The sequence below is a fragment of the Desmodus rotundus genome, chromosome 5 (genome assembly GCF_022682495.2).
Source record: "Desmodus rotundus isolate HL8 chromosome 5, HLdesRot8A.1, whole genome shotgun sequence".
NCBI lineage: Eukaryota > Metazoa > Chordata > Mammalia > Chiroptera > Phyllostomidae > Desmodus > Desmodus rotundus.
In genome coordinates this window covers 91,593,900-91,621,675 of record NC_071391.1, presented here as the reverse complement: position 1 = coordinate 91,621,675, position 27,776 = coordinate 91,593,900, and the positions used below count along the sequence as shown (strand labels likewise).

At 49.4% G+C, this 27,776-nt stretch overlaps 1 protein-coding gene across 3 annotated transcripts; it reads right to left on the bottom strand.

Moving 5' to 3' along the window:
- Positions 1 to 120: 120 nt before the first annotated feature.
- Positions 121 to 27,475, bottom strand: TRIM29 (tripartite motif containing 29). 3 transcript variants are annotated; one of them, XM_045202989.3, is made up of 10 exons: positions 26,555 to 27,475; positions 17,411 to 17,506; positions 16,432 to 16,665; positions 14,768 to 14,966; positions 12,081 to 12,182; positions 9,539 to 9,631; positions 7,227 to 7,322; positions 5,688 to 5,789; positions 4,184 to 4,260; positions 121 to 1,318 (listed from the first exon to the last, which is right to left on the bottom strand). In XM_045202989.3, exons 1-10 carry the CDS (start codon positions 27,356 to 27,358, stop codon positions 1,256 to 1,258), a joined length of 1,866 nt encoding a protein of 621 aa, XP_045058924.2. In that variant the 5' UTR covers positions 27,359 to 27,475; the 3' UTR covers positions 121 to 1,255. The 3 variants fall into 3 exon arrangements, with proteins under 3 accessions (XP_045058924.2, XP_045058925.2, XP_024425342.2); XM_045202990.3 differs by having other exon boundaries at positions 5,688 to 5,786; XM_024569574.3 differs by lacking the exon at positions 5,688 to 5,789 and having other exon boundaries at positions 122 to 1,318; positions 26,555 to 27,474.
- Positions 27,476 to 27,776: the final 301 nt, after the last annotated feature.

The following is a 27,776-nucleotide window of genomic DNA, read 5'->3' as shown; positions in this document are numbered from 1 at the left end:
AAAGGAGCCACATCTTTTTGAGGAAGGAGGGAAGACGATCACATACTCATCAGAGTTGGGAAGTGTGTTCAGAAGAACTGCAGCCTGTCCCACAGGTGACTTTGAGGGAAACACTTGTTCAATACAGAAGAAGCAGGTGATCAATGGTTTATTCAGGGGAAGCCTGAGCTGAATATCTCCCTCCCTGTCCCACCCCTGCAAACTGGCCCAGCCTCCCCAGAGTCCCCACCAAGCTGCTCCTAATTTGGTCTCCTCTGCAGTCTCTGAGCCTCATGGCAGCATGGAGGGCAGTCTGAGGAAAAAGGCAACTTGACAGGTCAATGGATGGAGGTGGGGCAGGTTTATCAGGAACCATGTTAAACAGCACTGGCAGTTAGCAGCCCAGCCACACTTTCACTGGCATGCTCACTTCCCATGGCCAGGAGAATTCAAAGTTATAAGTCATTAAATTCGATAGGTAAATGATATTTTCCTCAAGGAAGCTGGACCAGAAGCTATTTTCACTGGTATCATGTCAAGGGAGTTGCTTATCCCAGCAGGTAGAAGAGAGGATTATTTTGAATACGGTCATCCCACCAACCAGGAAAGCCTGCCCTCAGGGACTGTAGACTCAAAGTGGATGTAGTGAGACCCAAGGATAGGAAGGATGATTCTAAGACATTGAGATGATTCCTTCTGTGGTGGCCAAAAGCTGCAGGTTCTGCCAGGCTGGGCATTGTAGGTAGGACCAGAGCAGGGCATAAACAACCAGTCTTCTCCTTATGGGGCAATGCTGCTAGAAAGAAAAATGTGGGCCCACACGGATGGGAGATGAGCAACTGTCTTGGCCAGGCATATACTGTGTGCATCATGGGGCAAGGGTCCTTGGAGAGAAATGGTCAACAGGCCTGAAGACAGCAAAGGAATGGGCAGAAGAGGCAAGCTAGTACTATGTGGTCACCCATTGCTAGCCCCAATATGAAGAAAGAGCTAGTAGGTTAGGGGAGAGAAGTCCATTTATCACCTCTGAGATGCTTGACTTCTGAGCACAACAAAGATGGTAACAATTAGAAGCTTCAAAGCCAGAGAGTGGCCTGGATGGACTGTGGTTAATGGGGAAAGCGGGGTGGGGGGGGAGCCAGGATGGCCTGAGAGGGATCGGGGAGAGCAGTCACAGGACCAGTCTTCTTCCAACCCAAATGAGAACAGTAGCAACAGCGGCAGGGTCGGCTAGGAGTGCAGGGGTGGCGGTGACTCATTCCTGCCTGTCAGGAACTCATGGGGCCTCATTGGACCCGATCCCATTGCCTTTGTTGACGTAGAATGGCCGGTAATGAGACTGCAGGGAATAAGAGTAGTTAGAGAAGGCAGATGACAATGGAGCCTACTAGCCAGACCCACCCAACTCTAAACTCCCCCAGGAAGCAGCAGTGGTCTGAACCCCAATAATTCTATGGGTGTGTGGCCAAACCTGCAACTCACTCTACCCTGTGATCAGGATTGAGTCCCAATGTTATCAGAGTCTCCAGGTTCAAATCCTATTTAGAGTTTATTTCCCTCAGTTGATTGGTGAGCTTGAACCTTGGGCCCATCATCGAACTTTCTCCACGTGGCCCAGGAAGGCCCTCGCAGCACCATTATAGCTCCCATTTATGTAATACTTTCTACTTGACAGATCAGTACACACCACTGTTTTGTATAGATGGACTCATGGAATTTCTATAACCACCCAGTTAAGTAGGTAACTGCTACCATCCCATTTTAGAGATGAACAAACCAAGGCACAGAGAGGGTAAGCAATTTGCCCAAGGTCATCTAGCTGGTAAGTAGAGGAGCCAGGACTCCAGGCCCAGCAGTCTGGCTCCACAGTCCACCCCCACCCATTTGCCCAATCCACTTCTTGAGTCTTGAGAATTCCAAGCGTTTGCTTCTGCTTTCTTTGCATAATTCTCATTGACAGAGGGGTGAAGAGAGGGCAAGCAACTATCCCAACCCAACAGAGACCAGGGGCCCCCACCTCAACCCCTCCTCTTCTCTCATCCTGGCTTCTTATTCAGGGAGCATCTCTTAGGACAGAGCAAGCAACAACTCTCCTGCCAGCTCTATGTATTATATTCTTCAGCAATTTCACAAAATCAGCACTCCCCTCTTTTCCCAATCCCTCTCACAACCCTGAGAAATCACCTGAAGTAGAAGTGCACACTTTAGCTACTGGTTGCCAATACAGGCACTGTGGACCCCTAGAGAGTCTCCAGGAGTGGCTTTGTCCCTGAGCTGGGTCAGAGACTGAGCCCAGCAAATACCTGACTGATCCTCATGCAGAAGACATCAAGAGTGCTCCAGCCCCTGTCCTTGTCAGCCTAGAAACATATTTACTAGTAGCCTCTTTCCTATGTCTGTCTGGAATGATGGACATATAGGAAATGACATAGGACATGACATCTGGAATGGCTCTGGCTCAGCATCATTAGCTACTTAAACCTTAGCTCAGACCTCAGTGAAACAAAGGAAGAGAGGGAGACCCAATGAAGGAATGACACAGGCCAAGTCACACAACTACTTGGTGGCACAGTCTGGACCAGCACTCCTGAACTCCGGGTGTCAGCTTGGACCCCAAAGCAAAGTGAATAGACATGGCAATGGCTATAGCCTTCCTTTCAGGAAGACTGGGTCAATAAAATGTAGCTAAAGGCAGTGAACAGTGATATCTTTTTAGGAGACCAGGGTGGTGGATAGGCAGAAACAGAGAACCCCATGGCATCTAGAAAGGATGCTCTCTCTTTGCTCTGCCCACCCCTGTACCCTTCCTGGTTCAGAGTCACAACATGTGAGAGCTTGAAGAGCTATGAAATCATCCCAGTCATGTGACTCATGTTACAGGTGGGGAAACTGAGGCACAGAGGAAGAATGACTCACACGAGGTCACATAGCAAGTTGGTGGGAGGGCTGGGACCAGATCCCAGGCAGACTGAATTCCAGCCAGCATATTACTATCTGCCTCTATTCTCCCAGGACTGGATGCTTAGCTGGAGACACTACAGCCCTGCTTTGCCAGGTGTCTCTGGGTGGTGATGAGCCTTCTCTGCTGAGATGCAGGCTCTGGGATATGGGAAAGTATGTGGTAGAGAGGGGAAGGACTGAGCTCAGGAATGTAAGGCTTCTATTTTCTCTCCATATCTGCTTTTTGCAGTCCTGCTGCTACAATGCCCCTGGGCCCAGCTCTAATTACACATACAATCACATAGCTCCAATCGCCAGAAAATTAGTCTCTCCAACTAAACTGCCCTCAGTCTTTGTGGCCCCCATCAAATCACTTCCTCCTGTTCTGACCTCCAAATGCAAAGACAGCAGGGAGCCAGGGGCTCCACCCTTTGACTTCAGTAGATGTCACCCACACCTAGGACATCTGTCTGGTCTCCTTCAGCAGGGCCTGGCCTGGACCTTCCTGACAGAAGCATTTGTGGGAGTAGAGGCACAGCCTGTGAAGGAAAGTCCCTGATTGGTGAGGTCTTGGGCAGGGGTCAGGCATGTCAGGACTACAGGGTACTTGGAGTCACCTCATCTCAGCACCACATTATAAACGTAAAGAAACAGAGTTTCAAAGAGAAATCTGACTTGCTCAGGACCCCCAGCCAGCAGGTAGCTGAACATTAAGGCTCTGCTTCCCTCTGTGCTGTTCTTCAATGGCTCTGGCTCAGTGTCATTAGCTACCGAAACCTAAATGTATCTGTTCCTAACTTTGCAGACTCTCCTCACCCCACTATCACCCCAATCATCTCTGTGCTGTCCCAAGGACATGGAACTCATCTCTAGGACTCCTGTCCTCTGGGCTGAGCATTTTACATTCCCAGAGCTGGCGGCAACCAAGCTATCATTTAACAAGCATAGGTACCCACAACCATTTGCCAAATGAAAAACAAAAACAAAAAAACAGGGCTGCCCATTTTACAAATTAGAAAACTGAGGCTCAAAAAGTACATGCTACCCAGCCCCCTGCCTATTAGCCCTGGGTTTCTATTACCTTTAGCTCTATGCAGGTATTCAGGCCACTACTGCCTCCTCCTACTGTCCCATGCTCCAGACACATCACCATCCTCCCACTTGCCCCAGGAAACTGATGACCTGTTTTCCCTGGGGAGACCCGTTCAGTGTCCAGTCTTTACATGCCTGTGCCCACAGGCTCTCCTTGTCACTCCCCACTCACCAGCAAAGTCTGCTTGCCAGATTTCCAAGTCTGGGGCTGGACCTTGGGGCTCTGGCTCCTCATGAGGGAGGGATAGCCTGGGGAGACAAGAGGCTCTGGTCACAGGAAGCATGGCCAGGCAGTCAGAGCCTACAGGGTGCAGATACCATCTCCAAAGAGGTCACCAAACTCTATCCAACCCATTGCCAAATATAGCCATCCCTGAAGAGGTGTGCAGCAGCCAGGGTCCCACAATGGGAAATCCTGGGGAGGATGGCCAAATGGAAGTGGCCCCAAGGCAGACAGAAAGAGGAGGAGCAGGCTAAGTAGATGGAGTCAGGCAGCAGAAGACTGTCACCCCCAAATCTAGGTCAGGATTTCCCCCACCCATCCTGAGAACTCACACCTCTGACCCTCCCTCCCAAAGCTTAGGTAAGCCATTTCATAAGCACAACCTGCCAGGATTCCACCAGGATGTGCTCATTCCATTTCCCCAGTGTACATGGATGATGTTCCCCATTTATTGACCCCACGTGTACCAAGCACCATGCTGGGACTTTGCAAATGTCTCATTGAGCCTCCACCCCATTTCTGTGAGTTCAGCAGTTTGCCCCAAGCTCCACAGCTAATGAGCTGGACTTGAACCCAGGTTTTGCTGGGCTCCAAAACCCACCCTCATGTTCCTCCTGCCCAGTTCTGCTGCCTTTACTCTGAGTCAGAAGCAGGAAGGTGGGACCCAGAGAGGGCCATGTGGCTGTGGTCCAGGGGTAAGATAGCAAGCCCAAGAGGCCTGGAGCATTTGGGCACTATCCAGGTCTAATCCTGAGGACACTGGTACAGGGTGGGGCTCCCTGGGCCTACCTCCCCACTCCTCCCCAGTAAGATCTGTAAGGAGCTGTGGTCCACAAAACTGTAAAAAGAACTCTCAGTGTCAGCCATCAGACTGTAGGGAAAGAAAAGGCTGTGACCTGAATGCAGAGGAACTCAAGAAATCCGCAGGGTCTATCCTTGGCTGGGGCCTAGAGTCCTGTCCTGGCCTGCTCTTAGAGACAATAAGCTGGTTAGACCCAGAAACCACCTGCAGCACTGCCAGGATGCCATCCAGCTGGCCCTTTCCTGGGTTGGCACTTGGCAAAGGGGCAGAGACAAAGCAGAGAACCCAGGTCTCTCCCTGCATTGGGGATGGACAGCCTTGGAAAGAGAGGGTTGTACTGATCCTGAGTGGGAAGCTGAGAAAGAGGGAATTCAGGTCTCATTCCATTCCCAGAAAGATAGTCCCATGACAGCCAGCCATAAGAGAGGTGAGGGTAGGAATGGGTGGAGGGAGTATGGGAGACCAGCCTTAATGCAGCAGGTAGAAGAAAAGGGGAGGGGAGCCAGCGATGGCAGTGGGGCATTCATCACTCTTCCAAAGGGCTTTGGGCAGGAGGAACCAGGACACCCTAGAAGTGGCAGACAGTCCCACAGGCTGTTCCACCTCCCTACTGTGGGAGTAAAAGGGGAGGGAAGGGAAACAAAGAGGTACCAGAATTATTTTTAAACAGCCCATTGGTGTCCAATGGTTTGGAAAACTCTGCGGTGGCCTGTCCCAAGGTGGTGAACTGATAAGGGAATTTCTCAGTGCCTGCTGGGAGAGAGAGAGGTGTTAGCAGCACAGTGCTGGTCTCAGGAGGGGCCAGAGGGAATCACATTTCATCTTGGGGTGCTGCCATTCCACAGCCCTTGCTCAGCCCTAGCCCAGCACTCAGAGCATGCTCTCTGCCTCCCCCAGGGCTGCTAGAGTGGGTGTGGGGGGGTTGGTCTTCACAGGTGGGGGCTCTCCTTGCACACATGTAGCCCTGTTCAGAACCCTCATCCAAGGCCATTCCCAGTGGATTTGGTGAGTGGATCTGCATGAAGGTGACAGCAGATGTCCCAAGGCTGTTCTTAAAGGACATGGTGTATTTGAGAAGGTGCTCTTCTAAGGTAAGACCTGTAGAAGAGGCTCTGCAGGCTGATGGGGAGATACTGCGGAACATGAAAGCTCTAAATCACACCTGCTGGGTGGTGTTTGACTTGGGCTTGATCAGAGAGAAGGGGGAGGGGATCTGTTAGAAGCCAGACAGACAAAGGAAATCCCAGTTTCCTAGGGGTTCCTGTAGGCTGGGACCCTCTAGTCATATTCCTTTCTCCTTCACCTTGATGATCATTCCAAGAATCTCTGCCCTCAGCATAGGTTGGGATCCCAGCTGGGAAGGGACCACTGGATGATAAAGCCACCTTCAGAGACCTCTGCTTGGGAGTTTGCCTGCCCTGCACAGCCCCTTTCCCCCCTCCCTAAGCCCACCCAACCTGCTTATCCTTTCTTCCAGGCTAGACATCTTAGGTACCAGAAGACAAACTGGGTCACTCCCACCAAAACCCACCAGAGCTGTCACTTGGGCATTTCCAAAGAGATGTAAGGGCACTAGGCTCCACTGTGAACTTGGGTTTGGCTCAAGCCTTTCTCTCAAAATGACCCAGCCACAGGAAACAGGAGGCATTGACTACTCAGCCTTGTCAAAGAGTCCTAGGAGCAGAATCAGACATGGAGGCCTTAGAGATTATCTAGTCCCACTTTTCCCAAAGAAGCTTTGCAGGACCTGGTTCTTTGAAATTTGACAGGTGTCATATGGTCATAGGGTTCTAGACTCAACCATGGCCAGAAGTCAGTGGGTGAACAAAGTTAAATAGACTCTGAAGTAGGAGGACTAGGGAGTTTGGCCTGATGGAAGCCCCCTGGGGATATCTGGGGTGGTGGCTGTATAAGGTGTGTCATGTCCCTGTCTCCCTGAGGCTGAAGCCTGTTACCACAGGGCACAGTGTTACCCCTTAGGGAACAGTGTGTGATGAGACACGTTCGAGAAATGCTGTTGGGATATAGCTGTCCCTGACAGTGAAGACATGGATAGTGGCAGCTGTCCGGCTTTCAATCCAAGGCTTTGCCACTTCAAGGTGAGGAACTGGTGAGTGAGAGAGCAGAGAAAAATTCAGGGCTTGGTGGGTGACAGGAAAAGCAGGGAGGGCAAGGAGGTACAGAGCTCACCTTTCAGGGAGAAGGAGGAGCTGCCTTGGGCCATAGGTGGGTCATCGGAGCTCTGCATGGTGGAAGAGTACTCCCAGACCCGGGATGTGTAGTTACCTGGAGGTGTGGAAAGGAGGGATCTCAGACCAAGGCAGTCTGGCAAGGGGGTCAGAGGCAGGTTGAGCTATTTCTGTGACTCTTCAGCCCTTGTCATGTCTCAAGCCAGGATACTGCTGGGCCCAGGCACACTTTCTGACAATCCTTTCCATCAAAGTTGTCCTCGTGAAGTATAAAGTGTTATCATGTTCCTGCCCTACCTAAGGATCCACTGTAATCAGGTGAAGATTCAAAGTCCATCATACATAACCTACAGCTCTTTCATGGGCCGGTGCCCCTACCCCTCACCACAGACTCTACTTCCTGGCTTCCATCTCTCCCATCCTCTCCACTGCCCAACATTCCACCCAGACTGCATTCTGCATTCCTTACATACACCAGGCTCTCTGGCCCTGAGCTTTTTGCACAGACCAGGTCCTCTGCCTAGGACACTGTACATGCAAATTCATGTGTTGGGGTTTCAGGTGTCAGCTTCCATGTCATCTTCCCAAATCTGTGTGTAACTCAGCCCATGCCCCACCTCACCCATTCCCCTTCCCCCCTGGGTTGTAGTGGGATGTACAATTGTCTGTCTCCCCTACTGGGCACCATGGGGCACAGGGTCTACTCATCTGGCTCAGCATCACACCCATGCCTGGCACAGAGCCTGGTTTCCAGAAGGTGGTCATTTTATAGTTGACAGATGAAAGAATGAGCAAACAAACAAATAAATACAAACACATGTTAAAACTTGGGGACAGAGGCAGCTGATACAAGTCCTGCAATTCTGTTTATCAAGTGGAATGGGCTGACAAATGTCCATTTGCAAGCATGTCCCTGCAGTCTAGAGGAAAGAGGCAGTGGGGAGGATGTGCAGCACAGCATAGTCACCACTAGGGCATTTGAGTGGGGAGCTTCAGAGCCCCTATGGATGATGCACCCTTCTCTGGCCCTTCCCTTCCAGCAGGTCTGGGGCAGCTTTATTAACCTCACTTTATGCACAGTCCCCATTCCTGGAAATCCTCTCCCATAGCTGCCTGCAGCATAGGCTTGGGCTGATGTTTGGGGTCAGCAGTCAGAGATGACTGGCACTGTCCACCTGCTCCAGTGTGAAGCCTCTCTCACAGGGTCCTCAGGAAGCCTCTGCAGCATGGACCTTAGTGAGCATATCCACCTAAGGCTGTAGGGGGGCCATATGCTTTGCCCTTTTATTCACTCATTCATTTGTTCACTCTTTCCTTCAACACATGTTTCCTAAGCCCTTTCTTCTAGGTCCTGGGGTTGCAGCAGTGAATAGGACAGGCCCAGCTTCTGCCCTCACAGAGATCAGTCTGCTATGCATGTGATGGTACAATGTGAATCCAATCCTGGACATAGAGGCCTGGGCATTACCCTGTTCATGTGTGCCCCTGACCCTCCAGATCTCCAGGACCTTGTTCTCACTGAAGAGTACCCCCAGCACTCCCTTCTTTGCCTCTTCAGACCTTCTGATGCCGTGTCCAAGGTGGGGGCTATGGTGGAGCTGGCTCAGTCCCCTCCCTCTCTGCACATGACTGGAAAGCACCAAGGAGCCCCCAGGGTAGAACCAGAGCCTCCTAGGGCCCGGGATCATTGAGCACATGGTCCTGTCTTTAGTACCCTGGGCAGGGAGGGTATGTACATGGCCTCTCTCCCTGGGGAAACTAGGTCTCCACTCTCATTTAATCTCCGTGGGTCTTAAGAGCATGTCAATATCTCATTTCACCTCACATGCCAACAACACCTCCTCAATTTCCAGAGGTGGGTCCATTCCATATCATGCCATCCTTTCCATCTATATCTACACTAGTTTGTCTTAACCACTGGACAACTTTACAGTGCAGAAGTACACAAATCAGTAAAGATATTTCATGCCTTGCTACTCGTTGAGGGAGATCTCCACACCTAACCCCAGTTTCCAGTTTCCCTGAATCAACCTTCAATGAGAAGATCACATGGACTCATGACTTTCCAGTGATGCTGCAGTACATAGCTGCCTTTCCTCTAGCCTAACGATGCCACACATGTGCACACACATGCACATGCACACACACATACTCTTTAAGCTACACCTCCCCACCCATCTCTGAACTCACAACCCTATCTCAGACCCCTATATCCACCTCACATTGGGGAGTCTAGCCCCTCTGCCCATTGGCCAACTCCCCCCTCCTGCCCACAAGAGTCCTGCCCACCCTTGAGCTGAGCCACCCCCCTACCTTTGGTGCTGTAGAGATTATTGAAGTTCTTCTGGTTGATCTCCTTGGAGAGGCGGCTGGGGGACACTGGCTGGTATGATGTTCTGGCCCCCCCTGTGAAGCAAAGCAGGAGAGGCTGTCCTCACAGAAAGGTGGGTCTGGCTCAATAGGGAGCCTGTGTCTCTGACTTGAAGGACAGTTAGGCAGGACTCCTTGCTCCTAAATGACCCCTGTAACCTGTCCCAGAACATAGATTCCACCACTGTGACAGCTCCGTTTGGTCTGGAACAAGGTGGTCACTTAATTTACCATACAAATTGGGACAATTTTAAGAGTGAAAGGGTGTTACTGATAATTATGCCAAGTGCACCAGGCATAACCCTGGGCAGTTCTGGACAGACTGACACACATGGTTACCCTATTTGGGGGCACTGAGGATCACCAGAAGCTAGAAAAGGCAACACTCCCCTCCTGAGCCAGTCACCATGTGACTGAAATCACAGAAGCTGGGAAATGGGGTTCCTATGAGGAAGGAGGGCCAATGGTCATCATAAGGCATTGGGCCCTTGGCCAAGTGAGGGGCTTGATGAGCCAGTGCCCATGAACATGACCCAGATACTTTTCTCTAGGGATGGGAGCCTTATACTGCACACGTGCTTACCACAACCACCCCCCACCCCCCAAATTTGGGCTTTTATATCAATCTTGAAAGGATGGAAGAGTGGGATACATACTCCAGTTTACAAACCAAGAAAATATACTCCCCATGTGTATCAGCATCCTTCTATTGACTCCTCCCCTCCCACCTAATCAGCCCACTTCCCACTCCAGTTCCAACACACCTGGCCCAGCAATTGCTGGTTCTTTATCTAAACCTTTGTACCCATAGTTCCTCATTCCTCTTACCCCAGTGCCCTCTGCCACCATAGCCATGCCCTCTTTACTAAGCATTCTGCCCTTTTTTTAGGATCCTGGAGACTAACCTCTCCTTGGAAGCCTTACTTCCCAATCCCACTGCCCCAAATCTCCTAGACTCAAGCTGGTGGCCCTTTGGTGGCCTTGTTTCCTGATTTTGCTGACTCTCTTGGCCCTTCCCTTGCCTCAACCCTGAGCCTGGGAGCTCCCATAAGGCAAATTTTCTTCTTCCTGTCCCCAAGGTAGGGGCAGAGACACTGGATGAACCTGTTTCTTCCACCTACAGATGTCAAAGCCTCACTCCCACTGAGAGAGCTGGAAGCCCTCCTAGCATGTGAGTCCAATATCCTCTCTTCTCAGACAGGAACACTGAGGGGGCAGTGACCAGTCCAGTGCTCTCAGGGTGACATCTTGTTGAGCCTGTGCTTTTTTCTCCATCCCCCCTCATACCCTGCAGTGGAGCTTATACTCTCACCAATCTTCTATAGAACAGGGGAGCAAAGTAGGGGCAATTTGGGGGGCTTGCTGCCACATCAGGGTCTGGTCCTCAGAGGAATGGGAGAGCTAGAAAAGAGACACCCTGAGTGAGGGATGCTGGGGTGGTTGCTTAGTGTAGGTCTCACAGAATAAGTACAAAGGGAAGCACACTGAGAAGGGCAGGGAGCAGGACTGGCAGCCCCACACCAGGAATGTGGGGGTGGGGGACTCCACTGCCAGCTGTCTAGCCAGGTCTCCACCAGAAGTTTGGGTAGTTTTTTCAAATTGGGTGGGGCAGCAGAGGTTCCTCTCCACTGAGCTCATCCTGCCAAACCCCTAAATCCCTCCCAATATATGTGTGTCTGAGGTGTGTGAATCAGTGCTGAGGACTTGAGGCTCCCCTCTCCCACTCCCTTGTGCCTTTTCCATGTGTCCTTTCTGCTTTTTCCCATACCCTAATCTTCTCCAGACTCCCCCACCCCCAAACACAAGCCTGTACACCCTCCTCCCACCTGAGGCTGGTGAGCCTGGCACACCCACCTTATATAATGGGCATTGTTGTGGTTTATTGTTGGTGCCAAAGAATGTGACAGGCTACCACAAGGCAAAGACAGGCAGGCACTGGTCTACACACACACCCAGGCTGCCACCATTTTAGCACAGGACTCTCCAGGGCCTGGAGGAGGGCCGGGAAGGCCAGGATGCATGGTATACCACCCCACATATGGAGGGAATGGTGAGGAATTGAGAAGAAGAGCCATCAGTCTCCCTGCCCTTGAGAAGCAGAATGATTCTGGGGGGAGCTAACCTTCTTACAGAACTACAAAAACCTAAGCAGAAGCAAAACACAGCTTGGTCTGGCAGATGGAAGTGGGTAAGATTAGCAGCCACGAGACCTTCTGGAAGGAAAGAGAAGGAAGGGTATGGGCTAGAGGTAAGGGAAGGGTAGGGACTGCCTGTGTCACAGGGGAAGGAAGCCTCTCAGGAGCAGGGTGCCAGATAATATGTCACATAAACCAGGATGCTTCTTAGAGAAAGAGGAGGCCCTGTTAATGATTACATCAGGACAACAGGTACATGCTAGGACAGCCCCAGGCAGACTGAAACCAGTCACTTTACCCACAGGGAATCCAGCTGAGTCCTTTCCCAGAGTGGCAAGACTCGCCCTTACCTTTCGGTGTGAGATACATGGAGTATCTCTTCATGGTGTCTGGCACATTCCATTCACTTGTGTAGCTGTTAGTGTAGTTGTTCATGTAGCGATGGTCACCCCCTGGGAAGGAGCAAGGTTGGGTCAGCAGAGGGACTGTGTGGAGGAGCAGCTGGCCCACTGGGGGCATCCCTGAGCTTGGCTGAGTCAGCCCACAGCCCCATCTGTCCCAGGGAGAGACAATGGCCCCCAACCTTAGGGAAAGTAACATCCTGCCCAGCATCCCCTCTGCTCTTGAGCTCCTGGGGGAATAGGGGATTACAGTGAGCCATTCACCCTCCCTTGGACAGACCCTGTGGGTAACATTATGTGCATAGTACTTTGTAATTTACAAGGTGCTGCTGATATCCATTTCTTATCTGATGTATATATCAACCCCTGTACTGTTACAAAGATCTATTGCCATGTGGCAGATAAGGAAATTGAGGTTCAGGAGGTGAATAAAGTCACTTGGCCAATGTCACGTGGCCAATGAGGACATAGTTGGGGTTTGAGCCCTGCCTTACTTCCTAGCTTTGTCCCAACCACTGCTGACACTTCAAGTGGGTGGAGTGGTGTCCTGGCACTGGTCTCCCTGGCCAGGGATTGCGCAGAGGTGAGCAGAGAGGAGTGAGCTTCTTACAGGGGGCACAGACTCCTCCCCTCTCCTCCACCCCAACCATCAGACCCGCAAACCCAAATGAATTTATGGCTCAGTGATTGCCTTCCATAGCTGCCCTCTGCCCCATTTCTTTCTCTCACAGTCTCCGCATCTCCTCTTTTCCCACTGTCCTTCCCTCTTTCTCTACCCTGGGCAAGAGGAGGAAATGAGTGGCTCAGACCCTAATTCTTCATCTCCATCACCTGTGCCTAGCAGGCTCTGGTACACAGTAGGCATTCCATGACAAACAAATGTCCTCCTATGTGTTTTCCTAGCCCCTTCCTTCCCTTTACCAAACCCAGGATGAAGGTGGCCTAGTGTCCCTCAGCCCCCAGGGATTTGATGGTAGAATGAGACCCTGATTTGGTATGTGAGCTGGTCTCAGGAAGGAGAGGATAGTTACTCCAAGGTATGACCCATGGGTTACACACCTTCTGCTTCCTACAGCCAAACACATTCCCAACCACAGTGTAGCAGCAACAAAAAACAAACATGGAAGCCCAGGGCCTCAGGCACAGGTGCAGGGCTGTTGACATCAGAAGCACCCATCCCTGCTCCTGGAAGCCACTTCCCAACACACCTTGCATAGGGCACAGGGCCATGCTGCACAGAAGCCATGGCCAATGCCATCATGACCTAGAAATTACACAATGGGTGGATGACAGGCAGGGTCCCTGCAAGACTCACAGGCCACCTCGACACAGTCAGGGCGATCCTCATAGATTTGACCATACCTCAGCTGAAAGTTTCCTCCACCAGGGTTTGTACCCCAGGGACTGTGATCATCACACTCTCTAACCCTCTGCATGGCCACCAGCACTAGCATCTTCTTAGATGAGAAGACATGGGAAATTGAGTAGCAGAGTGTGAAACACAAATGCAATACAACCCACAGGGAAAAGAAGATTTTGTGAGTGAGGAGGTTTCACAAAGCCAGCATACAGTTGCATTCAATCTCTGCCAGCTGTCACCATTGCCATTGTCACTAGAAGGAGGATTTCAGGAGCTGAGTTCCACTTAAAACCAAGAGATTGTCTTGCTACAATGGCTTATCAGTCCTCAGGTGTGACTTAATGTCCCCCAGTTTCACAGGGACACTGTGTGACATCACAATCTCCAAAATATACAGGTGCCCTGCTAAACCCTGGTACTTCTGCACACAATTATCCCCTTCTCATCCCCACAAAGTCATATGCTTCATCTGGAGACCAAAGCAGAGATCACTTCCTTTGGTGTGTCTGGGGCAAAAATTCATTAATCGAGCTGTGTCTTCAAGGCCTGTGTTGGCCTTGGCACTGGGTGGGGCTTTGGGGAAAGCATCCAGGCTTTAGGAGCTAAAAGGACTGGGTTGGGACTGGTGGAAAAGATTTAACAGGGTAGTCTCTCAGGTTCAGAGGCTTTCTGTGAGATTATTCCACTGGCCTCTGTGGGGTGCAGCATGACTCAGAAGAGAAGCTGACTTTAGGGGAGCTGGTGAGTCACTGAGACATGCTGCGTTCCACTCTCCCTATCCTGGCCCCACCCAGCCTCTGGGTGTAACACCACTCAGCACAGTCATGGCAAGTTCTCCCTCCAAGCACCGTTCTAGGTCACATTTACTGGAGTCTGCAAAGCTACCAGTTTGGAGTCTGGCCCTTACAAGTGGCAGCATCTACAGAGCTGCTGGATTGGGCCTGAAAATCAAATGTGTATCTGAATGAGACCAGTTACTGAGTTTGATGGACCACCACAGAACAGAGACATATGGGCAGCCAGCACCTAGTTGCTCCTTGCCCTTGAGGCCCCTTGTAATGGCTGCCTAACTTTTGCAGCAAGTTCAATGAGGGGCTACAATCCCTGAATCTTAGTACCAGCACCTTAGGCGCAATAGGTGGCTGGGAACAATGAGGGGTCAGTTGGGGGATGCCAGCCCGTACCAGGCAGCAAGCATTGACCTAGAAGAAAAATGCCCATGGCCTTAGGGCCTGCCCACAAGACCCTAAATATACCTACCATTTAAGGGACCTACCGTTCTCTGTGTGGTTCCTTTCAATGAAGTTATGGCTGAGGTCTGCCTTGCACATCTTCTCAATGTGACGCATGCACACATTGAGTAGGTCATCCTTGAAGTTGCTGAGTGACTGCCCTAGGCCCTCCCCCTCCAGCAGAACATGATAGGTGGGCAAGGGAGGTGGGAGGGAGTAACTGCTCATCAATGCACCAAATTCCTACCAAGAAAGGAAAGAAGACATTAACCTCTGGGGTTTCTCGAAGTTTTGGGGTATCCTTCTCTGTAGAGCACTGCCACAGACCAGTTGGGAGACTCAGCACTGGGATCCAGAGGTGCTGGGCTCTAGATCCAGCTCTTCTATTTACTAGCCTCATTTCTCTTCACTGGGGACAGTAGCTTCTCCTTCTGTAAAATGAAATGGTTTGACTAAAATCCACTAGATGCTAACATTTCTGTTAGGACTAGCAGTCACATATGTGGCTCCATAGTTCTCACCTCCAACACTGGGTACATCATGACTATCTCATAAGGTTTAGTAGAGTAAAATGAGCTATGAAGACTTTGGGAGTGAAAGCGCTAAAGAAGTGCAAAGAATTACTAGAGCATTGCATGTTGGTCATGTTGGTATCTCCACCTTTATATGCCACACTCAATCCTGCCCCAACACTTTTGCACCTCTACTTTTCCCTACTCCTCACCAAAGAACCTCTATTTCTTTGCAAATCCTAATGGGCCTTCAAGAGCCAGTTCAAATTCTACCTCCTCCACAAAGCTGTCTTATATTACTCATGTCTTCTGGCCCTTCTCAGAGCTTCCACAGGCACTTACCTCCTGAATCACATTTTATCATTTAATTATACAGTCTTATATATTGTTCTCTAATTGTACATGTCTTATCTTCCCAGTTAGATGTGGCTCCTTGGGGCAAAAACCATGGCAAAAACTATACTTCTCTATTCTTTTTTAAAAATTATCTTATTGTTGTTCAAACACAGTTGTCTACGTTTACCCCCCATGACTCCTCCCCCACACCCAGGCTTCTCCACCTCCCTCCCCTGCTTCCACCCCCCCTTGTTTTTTTCCATGTGTCCTTTATAGTTGTTCCTGAAAACGGTTTCCCCCTTGCCCCCTTTTATCCCCTCCCACCTGCCCTCTGGTTACTGTCAGATTGTTCTTAATTTATCCTTCATATCCCTAATAAGAGTACTAGGCATGCAGTAGTACCCAAAATACGTTAGCAAATAGAAGGGTGGATGGATGATTTGATAAATAGACAAGATCAAAGATAACAAATAAGCAAAACTTACCTGCCACTATCCTATAGCCAAAGCAGGCATCACTAATCAATCACAGAATTTTTTCTATTGTGCCTGGGGCACTGTTGGTGCATATCAATTGAAATTGGTATGAATTTTTGTATGAATTTTGTGTGAATTTTGTATGTCATCTTCTGCATTTATGCAGCCAGGGTCATGAGTCAATAATTTCACATCGTGGTTTGCAATTACTTGAACCTTGACAGGATTTGGTAGGAAAATGGGTCGGAGAGAAAAATTAAATGGATAGATGGAAGAGCTTGGATGGATGAATGATGAATGGGAATATGGATAGATGATCAATGAGGGTACGAGAAAGTGGATGAGAGGACTGAGGGATTGAATGATGGAAAAGTTGCTGATTACCTGGAGAAACAGCACTGAGTCACTGATGCTGTGCAGCTGCTCCCTGGTCTGCTTGTCCTCATGTAGCACCTTGGCCCTTTGGTCTAGAGCATCCACAATCACCTTCACCTGGTCCACAGCATCCTTCTCTCTCTGCTCCAATGCAGCCTTCACTTCCTCCTTTTGCTTCTCCAGGTCCCGCACCAGGTCCCGAAAGTTCTGCTCCAAGATGGCCTTCTCATTGGTGGTGAAACTCTAGGTTGAGTGAAAGGATAGAGGAAGGAGAGTTTAAAAATCTCTTTATGGTTTTTAAATTAGTCCCTATGTACCTTTAGGTTCCCAACACAGTCAGGTTGTCTCAACCCAGCAAGTCTGTTTGGCCAAAATTCTCATTCAAAGCATCATTGAGAGATGCCATTTTTGAAAGAGATGGCCAGGTTTTTTATAGCCCACCTTTCCTAATCTATCTGTGGCTCCTTCCCTACTATCACTCTACCCTTGGGCAAAGCTATGGGCCCAGAAGTGCCTGCATGAGTCAGGGTATGCTCATTGAAACCTCAACCAGAACAAAACCTCATTCAGAAAGTGAATTGATGGATATTTATGCAGCCAGGGTCATGAGTCAATAATTTCACATCGTGGTTTGCAATTACTTGAACCTTGGCAGACATACTTCTAGCCACACTGGTACAAGTAAAGAAGAAATGGCAAGCATTTGGTGTCTGGGTAGTCTGGTGGACAGAGCAGACAATGGGTTGAAGACAGGTTGTTCTAAGGTCGTTATTTCCTGGTATAATGTGAAATGAGTTTTAGGTGATGGACAAGATTCTACCTGGATGCCTGACCCAGACTTAGAAGGGAAATTGGTAAGTGGGAAAATCCAAAAACAAACAAGTGTAGGATGTAAATGTGGGCCTATCTTAAACAAGAGGTCTGCGTCCTCCCAGGAGGACAGGTGGGGTAAGAGTACAGCAAGGGAGAGGCCTGGGGGGCTGCCTACCTTGATGCGGTCCTTCTCCTTCTGCCACTTCTCAGCTTCATCCTCAATCTCAATGATCTTGAGCTGCAGCTGCTCCTTTTGCAGTGACAGCTCTGTCTGCAAGGAAGGGACAGGGTTGGTGGAAAAGTTAGGGGAAAGAGGTGGAAGAATAAAGGAGGGGTCCTACCAGGGGAGTTAACTTGACAGAGTTCACTCATCCACTCAGACACTCATTTAGCAAACCCTCATCGGGACCTCAGATAGGCCAGGCACCATGTCAGTTGCCAAGGATCCAAAATATTGTCTCACTGTAAACTCAGACCTCTGGGGTTGGACATCCTGACCATATCTTTAAAAGGGCTAAACCTTTGCAAGTCCTGTCCACCCAATGTGAGCTGGAGGAAGGCCCATTTATGGGGTTTCCACTCCTTTTAATGGACCTAGGGCCACTGGGAAGAGGGAGGAAAGCTCCTGCCTCTTTCAGGCTAAGGGGTGGAGGGGACTCAGCCCAGCTCATCCCAGTCCAGCCTAGCCCAGTCCAGCCCAGCCCAGCCCAGGGAGTGTCCTGTGGCAAAAACAGTGTGTAACATTTCTATGGCATGACATGAGGCCTATGTTGCAAGCTGGAGCCAGGTTTACTGCTGCTGAGGACTCTGTCTGGGCAGGCACAGCTATAAACCTGCGTATGGAAAAAGGAATGCAAGCTGCAGTTTGGACAAGTTAGAAACTTTATTTAGTGAGTGAGGAAGTTATGGGTAGATGCGGGAAGAGCAGGAGAGGTTGTAGGGATCCCTGCTCAAGAGCAGAACACGGGCTGTTGGGGTATGAAGAAGTTTGAGAAGATTTATCAGGAATGTACTAGGACATGAGCTCTTATATCCATACTTACCTTCCATTTGGAAAAATGACTTACTCTGAAAAGCAACTACAATAGAGGCAAGAGAGGAGGCATGAAGCTAAGGCCAATTCAATTCAGGCAAGCCAAGGGGCACCTATTTTTCTGCTGGGCTCCCCACTAATATTTTCAGAGCACCTTCCAGCTTGGAAGACAGGTGGGTGATATCTACCTAACAGGCAGAAAAACCAAGTCAATGAGAAAGCCTTGGAGTGTACCAAGTCTCCTTGCTACACTGGGTTTTAAATGCAAAGTCCACCCCTTTCTCCTGCCATTTCTTTGAAGAATCGACAAGAATAGTCAAGATGAGGAAGCCATAAACAACTAGGAATATGAGCTCCATCAGCAAGGAGTCCTGAGCAGCTGGGCACAGATTTCCCCACACGTCACACTTCCTGAACATTTCACGTCACCAATGGGCTTGCTGATGGAGAACCTTCTGCACACACCAGGGAAGTGAATTGGTGGTGGAGAGAAATTCCCTGGATTGTTCAGAAAAGGTGTCCAGAGGGCTGGGATGCTCGTAGAGAAGGTGGGAAAGACCTGGGGCAGGCACTGCCGAGCTCCCCAAAAGAAAGTCCCTGATTCCACCCCCCAGCCCAAAACACACTCCTGGGCTTTCCATCCAGGAGACTACAGGTTCTTCTCAGAAAGCATCTATCCTTCTAGCAATGAGCTGGAAATCCCACAGCATGGAAAATTCCTCACCAGAGACGGAAAATTGTTGTCAAGGGGAAGGAATAAAAGAAGGCAAGTATGGAGATTTAGCCAGGTCTCTGGAAAAAGGCTGAGGAGGAACCTGACCCAGTGGGAACAGCCACAGTGGTGGGAAGATAGAGAGCAAAAAAAGTAAGACTCCATTGTGGACAGCAGAGACTCAATCCTCACACTGTCTGAAGATGTAGAGCTCAAGAGTCCCCAACACAGAGTTGGCAAAGCCAGGGTCCTAGAAAGTCCCAAGAAGTCTGGACCTGAAAGGCAGATCCAAGCTGTGAGGAAGGGACCAAGAGGTTGGATAACAGGTCTGTCCCAGGCAACTTCTCCATCCCTGGAGAACTCCCACACTGGCCTAAGTTTGATGGGACAGCTGGAAGCCTCCCTCCCACTGGCTCAGGGGTGGAGAAATTAGCACTTAAGTTTCTTATCCCCACCTCACCATCCCCTAAACAAGGTTTGATAGACAGGAAAGCAGAGAACAAAAGTTCATACAATCCCACCTCAGGCCTGGTGGGAGTGGGGGGAAGGGCAGGCTTTCCATGAAATGAGCATGGGGAATCCAGGAGGAAGTCCACCCAGAGCACAGGGCTGGGAAGCCAAAGGCTTAAATCCAGTTACCATCACCTCCAGGCAGGTGGTATTTACAAAGTACCTAATTTCCCGGTGTCTCAGACTCTCTATCTTTCATAGAGGTAGGAAGAGGACTGCCCCCCAAGGAGGCTGTGGGATGAACTAGTATCAGGGAATGAAGCTCTCAGAAGGTGCCTGGCATGGAGAAAGAACTGAATACTGATCCCAGTGTCACTGTTGTGGCACCTTACATGCACCAAAGGGTTAAGTGCAGTGTGGCAGGCAAGCCAGCAGGGCACAAGTAAGTGAGGGCAGTGGACAAGTAAAATCAGGTGAAATCTTGATGTTTAGTAATGAGTGTAGCATGTGTCACTGCATTGGGGTCCAGGTGTAATGTGTATACTGTCAGGATACAGAGTGAAGTGTACACAGAAAGGCCAGGAGACTGAGACTTAGACCAAAGGTGCAAAGTAGAGGCTTTCATCATGGATAATTGAAGTTTGGAGTTTAGCGGGGAAAACAGAATGGAGGAAAGAAAAAGGGGGTGAGGGTCGATTAACTAGCTGTAAGTGGGAGATTTGTTCAGAAAAGGTGAAAGCCAAAATAGTTAAGAGTGTGGAGTGAGCAGAAGTGCTCAGGGAGACCCTCTGGGAGCTATGAGGGGTGAAGAGGATGAGGCTGCATCAAGGCCTGCAGGTGAGGAAAGGTCATACCCAGACAAGCATGGATTCACTGGAGGAGGGAAGAAGGCAACTGAGCACTGATGAAGAAGAATCTGATGATGTTTAGAAAAATAGAAAAGCCTAGGCCAAGGGCAGAGGGAGTCAGTCCATGGGAGTCCATCCTGTGTAAGAGGGAGGGAAGCCTGTAAAGCTAGCTGAGGTGTGGAGAGGTGTCTGCCAATAACCAGGGTAGGAGGGGGAGGTGGCTGGTCTGGAACCATGTGAGGGCAGTCAAAAGTAGAGATGCACTGTCTGCAGCAGTGGGTGGAAAAATCAATTAGCATAGGGAGAGTAGTCTTATTTCTTTGGCACACTAAGGAAGTTTAACACAGGCTAGGAGGAGGCCTTGCTCCTACAGCACACCTTGCAAGACCAGAATTGCAGAACACAGTGGGATCTTGGAAGGGGTCTTAGACTGGAAACTCTGTGCTGCTAGAGTGGTCCTTTCTCACTTCTGGGATGAGGAGGGTTTAGAGTGAGACCTCTGGAGATCTATCCAGCTTCTGTTTCCCTCTTGTCAATAGCCCTGCTAGAAAGGCCAGGATATAGAAAATAATGTAACAAAGGAAAACTCCAAAGATATTGGGTTGTCCTGTAACACTAGGGAAGAAAGGATAGTAATTGTATTACTGAGCCCCTACTATTTGCCAGGCATTTCTCCTTTAATCTGCACAAACCACTGTAAAGGCGAGTAGTATTATCCCCATTTTACAGACGAAGAAACCAAGGCCTAGAAAGACAGCACAGCTTTTCTGAGTTCTCGCAGCTGGCATATGGTGAAGCTGAGATGCAACAACACTCTGACTCTATCATGTGGCCTCTTAGCCTCAAGGCTGTCCTCTGTACCTTCCAGGACATCATCCTTCCTTCCACTCCTGCTACTTCAGCTCACCCAGGCTTTCTCACGTCACAGGTGAGTCCATCTCTTTCTCCTGTTGTTCCCCTTTCCTCCCCATACCCTTCTCTGTGCCACTTAAGGCCCCAGCTGTCTTTCTCCCTCTCTCCCTCCTCCCTTGGTAGGTGATTAAAGTCCCTGATGTCTGATGGGGCCTCAGCTTCCCACAGCTCCCTATCTACCCCTCCTTCCTGACTCTCTCCTAATTCCACTTCATTCTTTTCACCCTGCTCAGGACTGTCCCTAAATGTCTCCTTTGTTCCCTCTCCCACACTTGTCTGGTTGCCTCTCACTCTGGTGCCTGGGACAGGCCCTGTGTGGGCCACTCAGCATTGAAATCAGAGGTTTCCTTGAAAGTAGAAAGTGGCACAGCAGCTGGTGTTGTCTCAGCTTGGATGGGGCCTTCAGGTGCAGACACAGCTGAATATTTTCCTGGACATGTGTACTTGCACTGCCCTCAGGAGAGGGGAGATTGGACATCAGGCTGTGATCTTCCTCTGGCCAAATTAATAACATGGGCCATTGACTGTAACATTTGCCAAATGAGCCAGTTAATTGCCAAATTTGTACTCTCAGACAAATGGTAATTATCTGGATAAGAGTCTGAAAATCTAGATAGATTTCCACGTTTCCACTCAGATGTCAACAAGCCCATTATTAGTCTTCTTAATTGGGGCTTATCTTTTCTTCTTCTTCCTCAGGTGTTAGAACAGGGAAGAGGTAAAATAGGGTGGGAAGAACATCACCCAGGTATCTCTAGACAAGATATGGCCCTTGAGGAAGTAATCCAGTTCCCTGGGCCTTGGCTTCCTACTGGTGAAAATGACCTAGATCCTTGATTCTCAGCCTGGCAATACATTAGGATCCCCATGGGAGTCTTAAAAATAAAGATCCTAGCCCTGGCTGGTATAGCTGGGTGGATTGAGCACGGGCTATGAACCAAAGGGTTGACGGTTTGATTCCTGGTCAGGGCATATGCCTGGGTTGTGGACTGGGTCCCCAGTGGAGGGTGTGTGATAGGCAACCATACATTGATGTTTTTCTCTCTTTCTCCTTCCCTTCCCCTCTGTCTAAAAATAAAATAAATGAAATATTTTTAAAAATTAAAATAAAATAAAATATAATTTAAAAACATAAATAAAGATCCCAGGCTCTGACCCCCTGGTTTGGAACCTTGTGGGGTAAGGCCCAGGAATCTGTGTCTTAACAATTCATCAGGCAATTCAGGTCAGAGATTGGCTTTTAGAAGCCACTGGACTCAGTGTCTCCAAGGACAGCCTGCCAGTCCTATGAAAAAGTTTAAAATGGTGGAAAGGAAACAGCCTGGGCTGCAGGCATACTAATAGTTTGAACCACAACACTGCCAGTCCCCAGTACTGTAACTTTGGGTAAGTTTTTGACATCTTTGAGCCTATTTCTTCATCTATAAAATTAGTGAGGTAACCTCCACCTCATGGGACTGTTGTCAGCAGCAATCATGTCAATGTCAAGGTCAGTTCCTAGCACACAGATAAAGACTGGTGTGTGTGTCTTACCCATTTGTTCTTCACTTTCTTCCTTTGCCTCCTATCTCTAAATTTCTTGTATTTTGTTGTTTCACACTCAGCACCCATGGAAATCATCCCACATCCTTTTCTTACCTACCCTGTCCTAGAGCAAGAGTTCTCCCCCCAAATCTCCTGGGAAAGTGGTCTCAGCCCCTCTATCACATCCCAGGCCTTTAGCCTGACTTCTCTTCCTAAACCCCAGTTACTGTCATCTGTCCAAAGAGCTTTCTTGCCTACACCAGCACAGCCTTTAAGGCTGTATGACCAGTGACTACCCATGCCCAACAGCCTAGCAGCTCAGTTTTCATGAAGGAATGAGGCAACGAGGTGAGAAGCAAAGCTATGGGGCACAGTCAGAGTAACAAAGTAAGCCAAATAATGGAGTTGGAAGAGTGGCTGAGGTGCTAAATCTGAGCCTCACTGAAGAGCAGGGCACTTATGTGTCCAGAGTGATGCTGGACTGAGTGCTCCTCCACACATGGCTTACCATGTTCCCAACCAAGAGCCTAGCCTGAACCCAAAACAGGGAAAGGACACTGGTGGGTGCAGAAGTCAGGGAGGCTGCCCCAGAGCAGGCAGCCATTCACCAGGGGGAGTCCATCCTAACTGAATGTGGCAGGAGGGACTTGAGTAGACACAAGAAAGGATGCACATGGGCATGGTAATTTTTACCAACCTAATCTAGCCTGGGAAATGTCCAGAGGCAGAGGTGGTAGACAAGATGATATCCATGGGACCCCTTATGGCATTTAGAGTGAAATCAAAAATATTCTGATCTCAGGTCCACCAGAGGAAGGATTGTCTTATTGCCATACCAAGTGACCTTGCTCCAACACTGCCTCTGCTCAGAGTCTAGAGGTAGAGCTGAGGCCCAGCAAATGAACACCCATAGCCCTGTGTCATGTACAGCTTCCTGTAGCTAGCCACAATAGGTCTAAGATGATCTAACCTGGGTATTCATCAGCCAGCCTGTATAACAGGTTCTGGACAGAGCTCCTTGTAAAAAGCTGTGTGGGGGCTGATGTTTGGGTCTGAAGAGGATGCCTTGAAAAGATGCCAGGATTGATGTAATTCCACTCTGTGCCAATGTTCCCCACTTCTTACATTCCAGCAGAGCCAGGCCTAGACAAATTGCTCTGTTCCATCTCAGTCTCCTGGCTGGTTAGCACCACTCCTTCCTGTCTACTCCTATGTTGATAGCACACATGCTGCATGAAGCTCCCACCATTAAAATCACTTCAGTGGATCAGATGCTTTTCCCTGAAAGCTCCTGTAAAGCATACATATTCTGAATCCTATCCCTTCAATGCTTTTCTCAAATACTGGAAGTGAATTTAGGCGGACTCTTACTCAAACTCTGCAAGCTTGGATGGATCCCTTCCTTTCTCTGGCCTGTTTCCTATCTGCAAGGTGAAGAGGAGACAGATGAGATTGCTAATATTCCATGCAGCCTGGCATTCTGTCCTCTATGATTTGATGTTTACCTAGAGCTACTACTGTGTAACGGGGTAGATGCTCCAACTTGTTTGTGTGTCTGAGCTCTATCTGCATCGTGATCCCTCAAGGGCCAGGACTGTGTCTTTGAGTGTTACCCCACTCAATAGGCCCCAGTGTCAGGGCATGAACTCCAAGCTCCTGGGGCCTCCAAGGAGAGCTACCCAAGGCCTTTCTTGTCCTCCAGGGGCACTTGGGTTTTTCTTAACTGATGATACCCTTGTTTCAGATAAAATTTGGGGCCAAACCCTACCTATAAAACAGATAAATAAGAGTGTGTGCTGTTGTAGTAGATGTGGGAACCTGGAGTCCTGGCTTCTTTGCACCAATCTTGTCCCTTTCTCATCCATGAGGCCTCGAAGACAATTTCCAAGATTCAAAGTACTCCATAAGGGTAATTTGTCTATTCCAAAGCCTTGCTTTCATGTATAGGAAAAACAAGACTGAGAGAATAGAAGGGAATTGTCCACAGCTGATTAGAGGCAAAAACCAGAAAGAGAACTCAGTCAGGTCTCTTAAAACCCAATCAGTTTCTTGGTTGCAGTGGATGAAGATGATTGCTTGTTCTTCTGTTTTGATTCCTCAAGTAAGCTTCCAAAGGATGGGTTCCATGACCTCTGCCCTATCTCTTTCCCAGTATGAAGCCTGAAGCCAGGCTTGGGTGGGAAAGTAGGGGGAACTGGGAACACCTTCTTCCTGGGCCAAATGAAGCTTCTGAAAAGCATCTTTGAGTATTTCCCCATCTCCAGTTTTTCCATCCCTGCCCAGGGGTATGGGCAAGGGGTGCAGGGAGAGCTCCTGGCTCAGGAAGGAAAGTCATGGAGGGGTCTTGTGCAGCCCCCATTCTGAGTGGTGAAGAAGCTCTTGAGGAAAATCGGTCCCCTGCATTGACCACTAGAAGGTTCATCCCAGTGGGAGGCTGCCCATGCAGGAAGCTGTGTGGCTGCTGGAAATAGCATGTCCAACCTCTATGGGGCAAGGGGCAGCTGCCAAAGCTCAGCCTTTAGACCAGAGCACCTTCTCCATTTCTACCAAATTCACAACCTTCACATGCCTCTACTCCTTTGCATAGAAGTACAGGCATAACCACATATATAGAGCCCATGCAAACATACTTACATATCACATATGCAAATATATGTAAACATCTACATGTACACATAAATCCCCACATGCCTGTAAACACACACACACATATGTGTATACACACCCCACACATACAAACAACAACCCTTACTAATAGTTTCCACCTACAGACAGAGGCACATTCTCCATGCAACCATACACAAAAAGCATACAGAGAGGCCACTGAGGGAGTCAAGAGACTGGCTGGGGGAATCAGCAAACTGACAGTAACCAGAGGGGAGGGGGAAGGAGGATAACATGGGAAAGATGGAAAAGGATTGTCAAGGAACAGGTATAAAGGACCCATGGACAAAGCCAAAGGGGGATAGGATTGAGAGTGGGAGTTGGGGGTGGGTGGGGTGGGGAAAAGTGGTGGGGGGAAAATGGCAACAACTCTACTTGAACAACAATAAAAAAAGAGAAAGGGGAAAAGTATAAAGGGGGAAAGTTATAAAGTATAACCTCGAAAGAAAAGAAAAGAAGAAAAAAAGAATATCAAGAAGTCACTGTCCTGCAAAAGCAAACTCTAAAGCCAGGAAAAAAAAAAAAAAGGACATTTAAAGGTCAAAATTTCCTTCCCCTCACCCATGACCCATTCCCCAGGGGCCAGTCCTGCTTAAAGAGAATTTAAGAATTCTCTCTCAAAGAAAGAAAGAAATCAGAAAGAAATAAATCAGAAAGAAAGAAAAAAAAAGAAGAAAGAAAGAAAGAAAGAAACAAACAAACAAACAAACAAAGAAACAAAGAAACAAAGAAAGAAAGAAAAGAGGAAGGAAGGAGGGAAGGAAGGAAGGAAGGAAGAAAGGAAGGAAGGAAGGAAGGAAGGAAGGAAGGAAGGAAGGAAGGAAGGAAGGAAGGAAGGAAGGAAGGAAGAAAAGCCCCCAGCCAAGGCACAGAGCCCAGGATTAAGTACTGATTCTGTTATCAACTTGGATTTATCCTATGATCTTGGCCAAGCACCCAATCTTTTCTGAGCCTCTATTTGCTCATCTAGGAAAAGTCCTTATCTCCTGATGCCTTAGAGGATTGGGGAACTGTCTTTGACCCCAAGTCTGGGGGTGTACAGAAGCAAAAATGAGCCAGGGGCAGTGAAGACTTAAGCCCCCAATCTTAGAAATCCCCAGTGGAGGAGATCAGATGGAGAGACACGAGTGGTGAGAGGGAAGGCCTGGAGGGCCAGTGAGGGGCCCAGTAAGTTACCTCCTTCTCGGCCTTGGCCTCTTCAACTGTCACGGTGCTGTGATTCTTGTGCTCCTGGAACATACAGAGGTAGCAAATGCAGGTCTGGTCCGTCTGGCAGAAGAGCTCCATGGTCTTGCCATGCAGGGGGCACTTGCGGGCCTCGAAGTCCCGAATGGGCTCAAGCAGCTGGTGATCGCGGAAGGCAGCGCCCTCCAGGTGGGGCTTGAGGTGCATTTCACAGAAGGAGGCCTGGCATACCAGGCAGGATTTGACAGCCTTCTGTTTGTTGCCAATGCAGGAGTCACACAGGACCTCCTCTGAGCTCAGCTTGGAGTGCAGGAGGATGCCCGTGTCTGCCCGGGGGTAGCTGTTCCTTCGGACTTCACCAGGCTCGGCAATCGGCAAGGCAGGCTTCCGGGGCTCTGAGAAGATGGACTTGCGAAGCTCCGCCTTCTCAGCAAAGGTGACCTGTGGCTTCTTGGCAGCCCCCAGCTGGAGCCCAGCATAGGGGGATCTCTTGCTTTCCCCAGTGTCCATGCTGAAGTAGTTGGAGCCCTTGTCATCAACGGACTCCACAAACTGAATGATGGGCCGCCGCCACTCATTCCCTGAAAACAGGGAGCTCTTTCCTTCACCTGGCTTCAGGGTGCTGCCTAAGATCTTGCCCTCAGCTGTCTCCCCACCATGCCCATTGGTGGTCTTGGCAACTTTACCATCAGCCTTGGCCCCATTCTCCAGACTGCCAGGGGGGCCTGGAAGGCTGTGGGCTTCCCTGGATTCTGGGTTGGCCCCATTGCTCTGGGAGGCATCTGTAGCTTCCATTGCAGGCACTTGGCTGGTCTGTTTCAGGCTCACTGGGTCTGCAAGGTAGTGACCTCTCTAGAGGGAGTCTGAGTAGGAAGTGGGACAGGCAGCCACAGAACCCAGAGACACACCTACAGGAACAGGGAGGAGGAGGAATAGAGAGGAGGGACAGCTGGTGCAAACCTGACACAAGGGCGCCTTACAAGCAGACAGGCTAATTATGCAGGGGCCACACCCTGTACATTCATACTTAACCTGATTTTTAAAAGAAGTGTTTTTTTCTTCCCCAGTTTAATTATTTTCCACAGCTCAGCAACCAGAGGGGCTGCTTCCTTTTGATGCACCTTTTTTCTCATCAGGAAAGTGGGGAGCCTCTGTCCTCACAGGTGGGCAGGCGTTGCTGAGCTGAGGGCCCCCTAGGGCAAAAGCTGGGGTA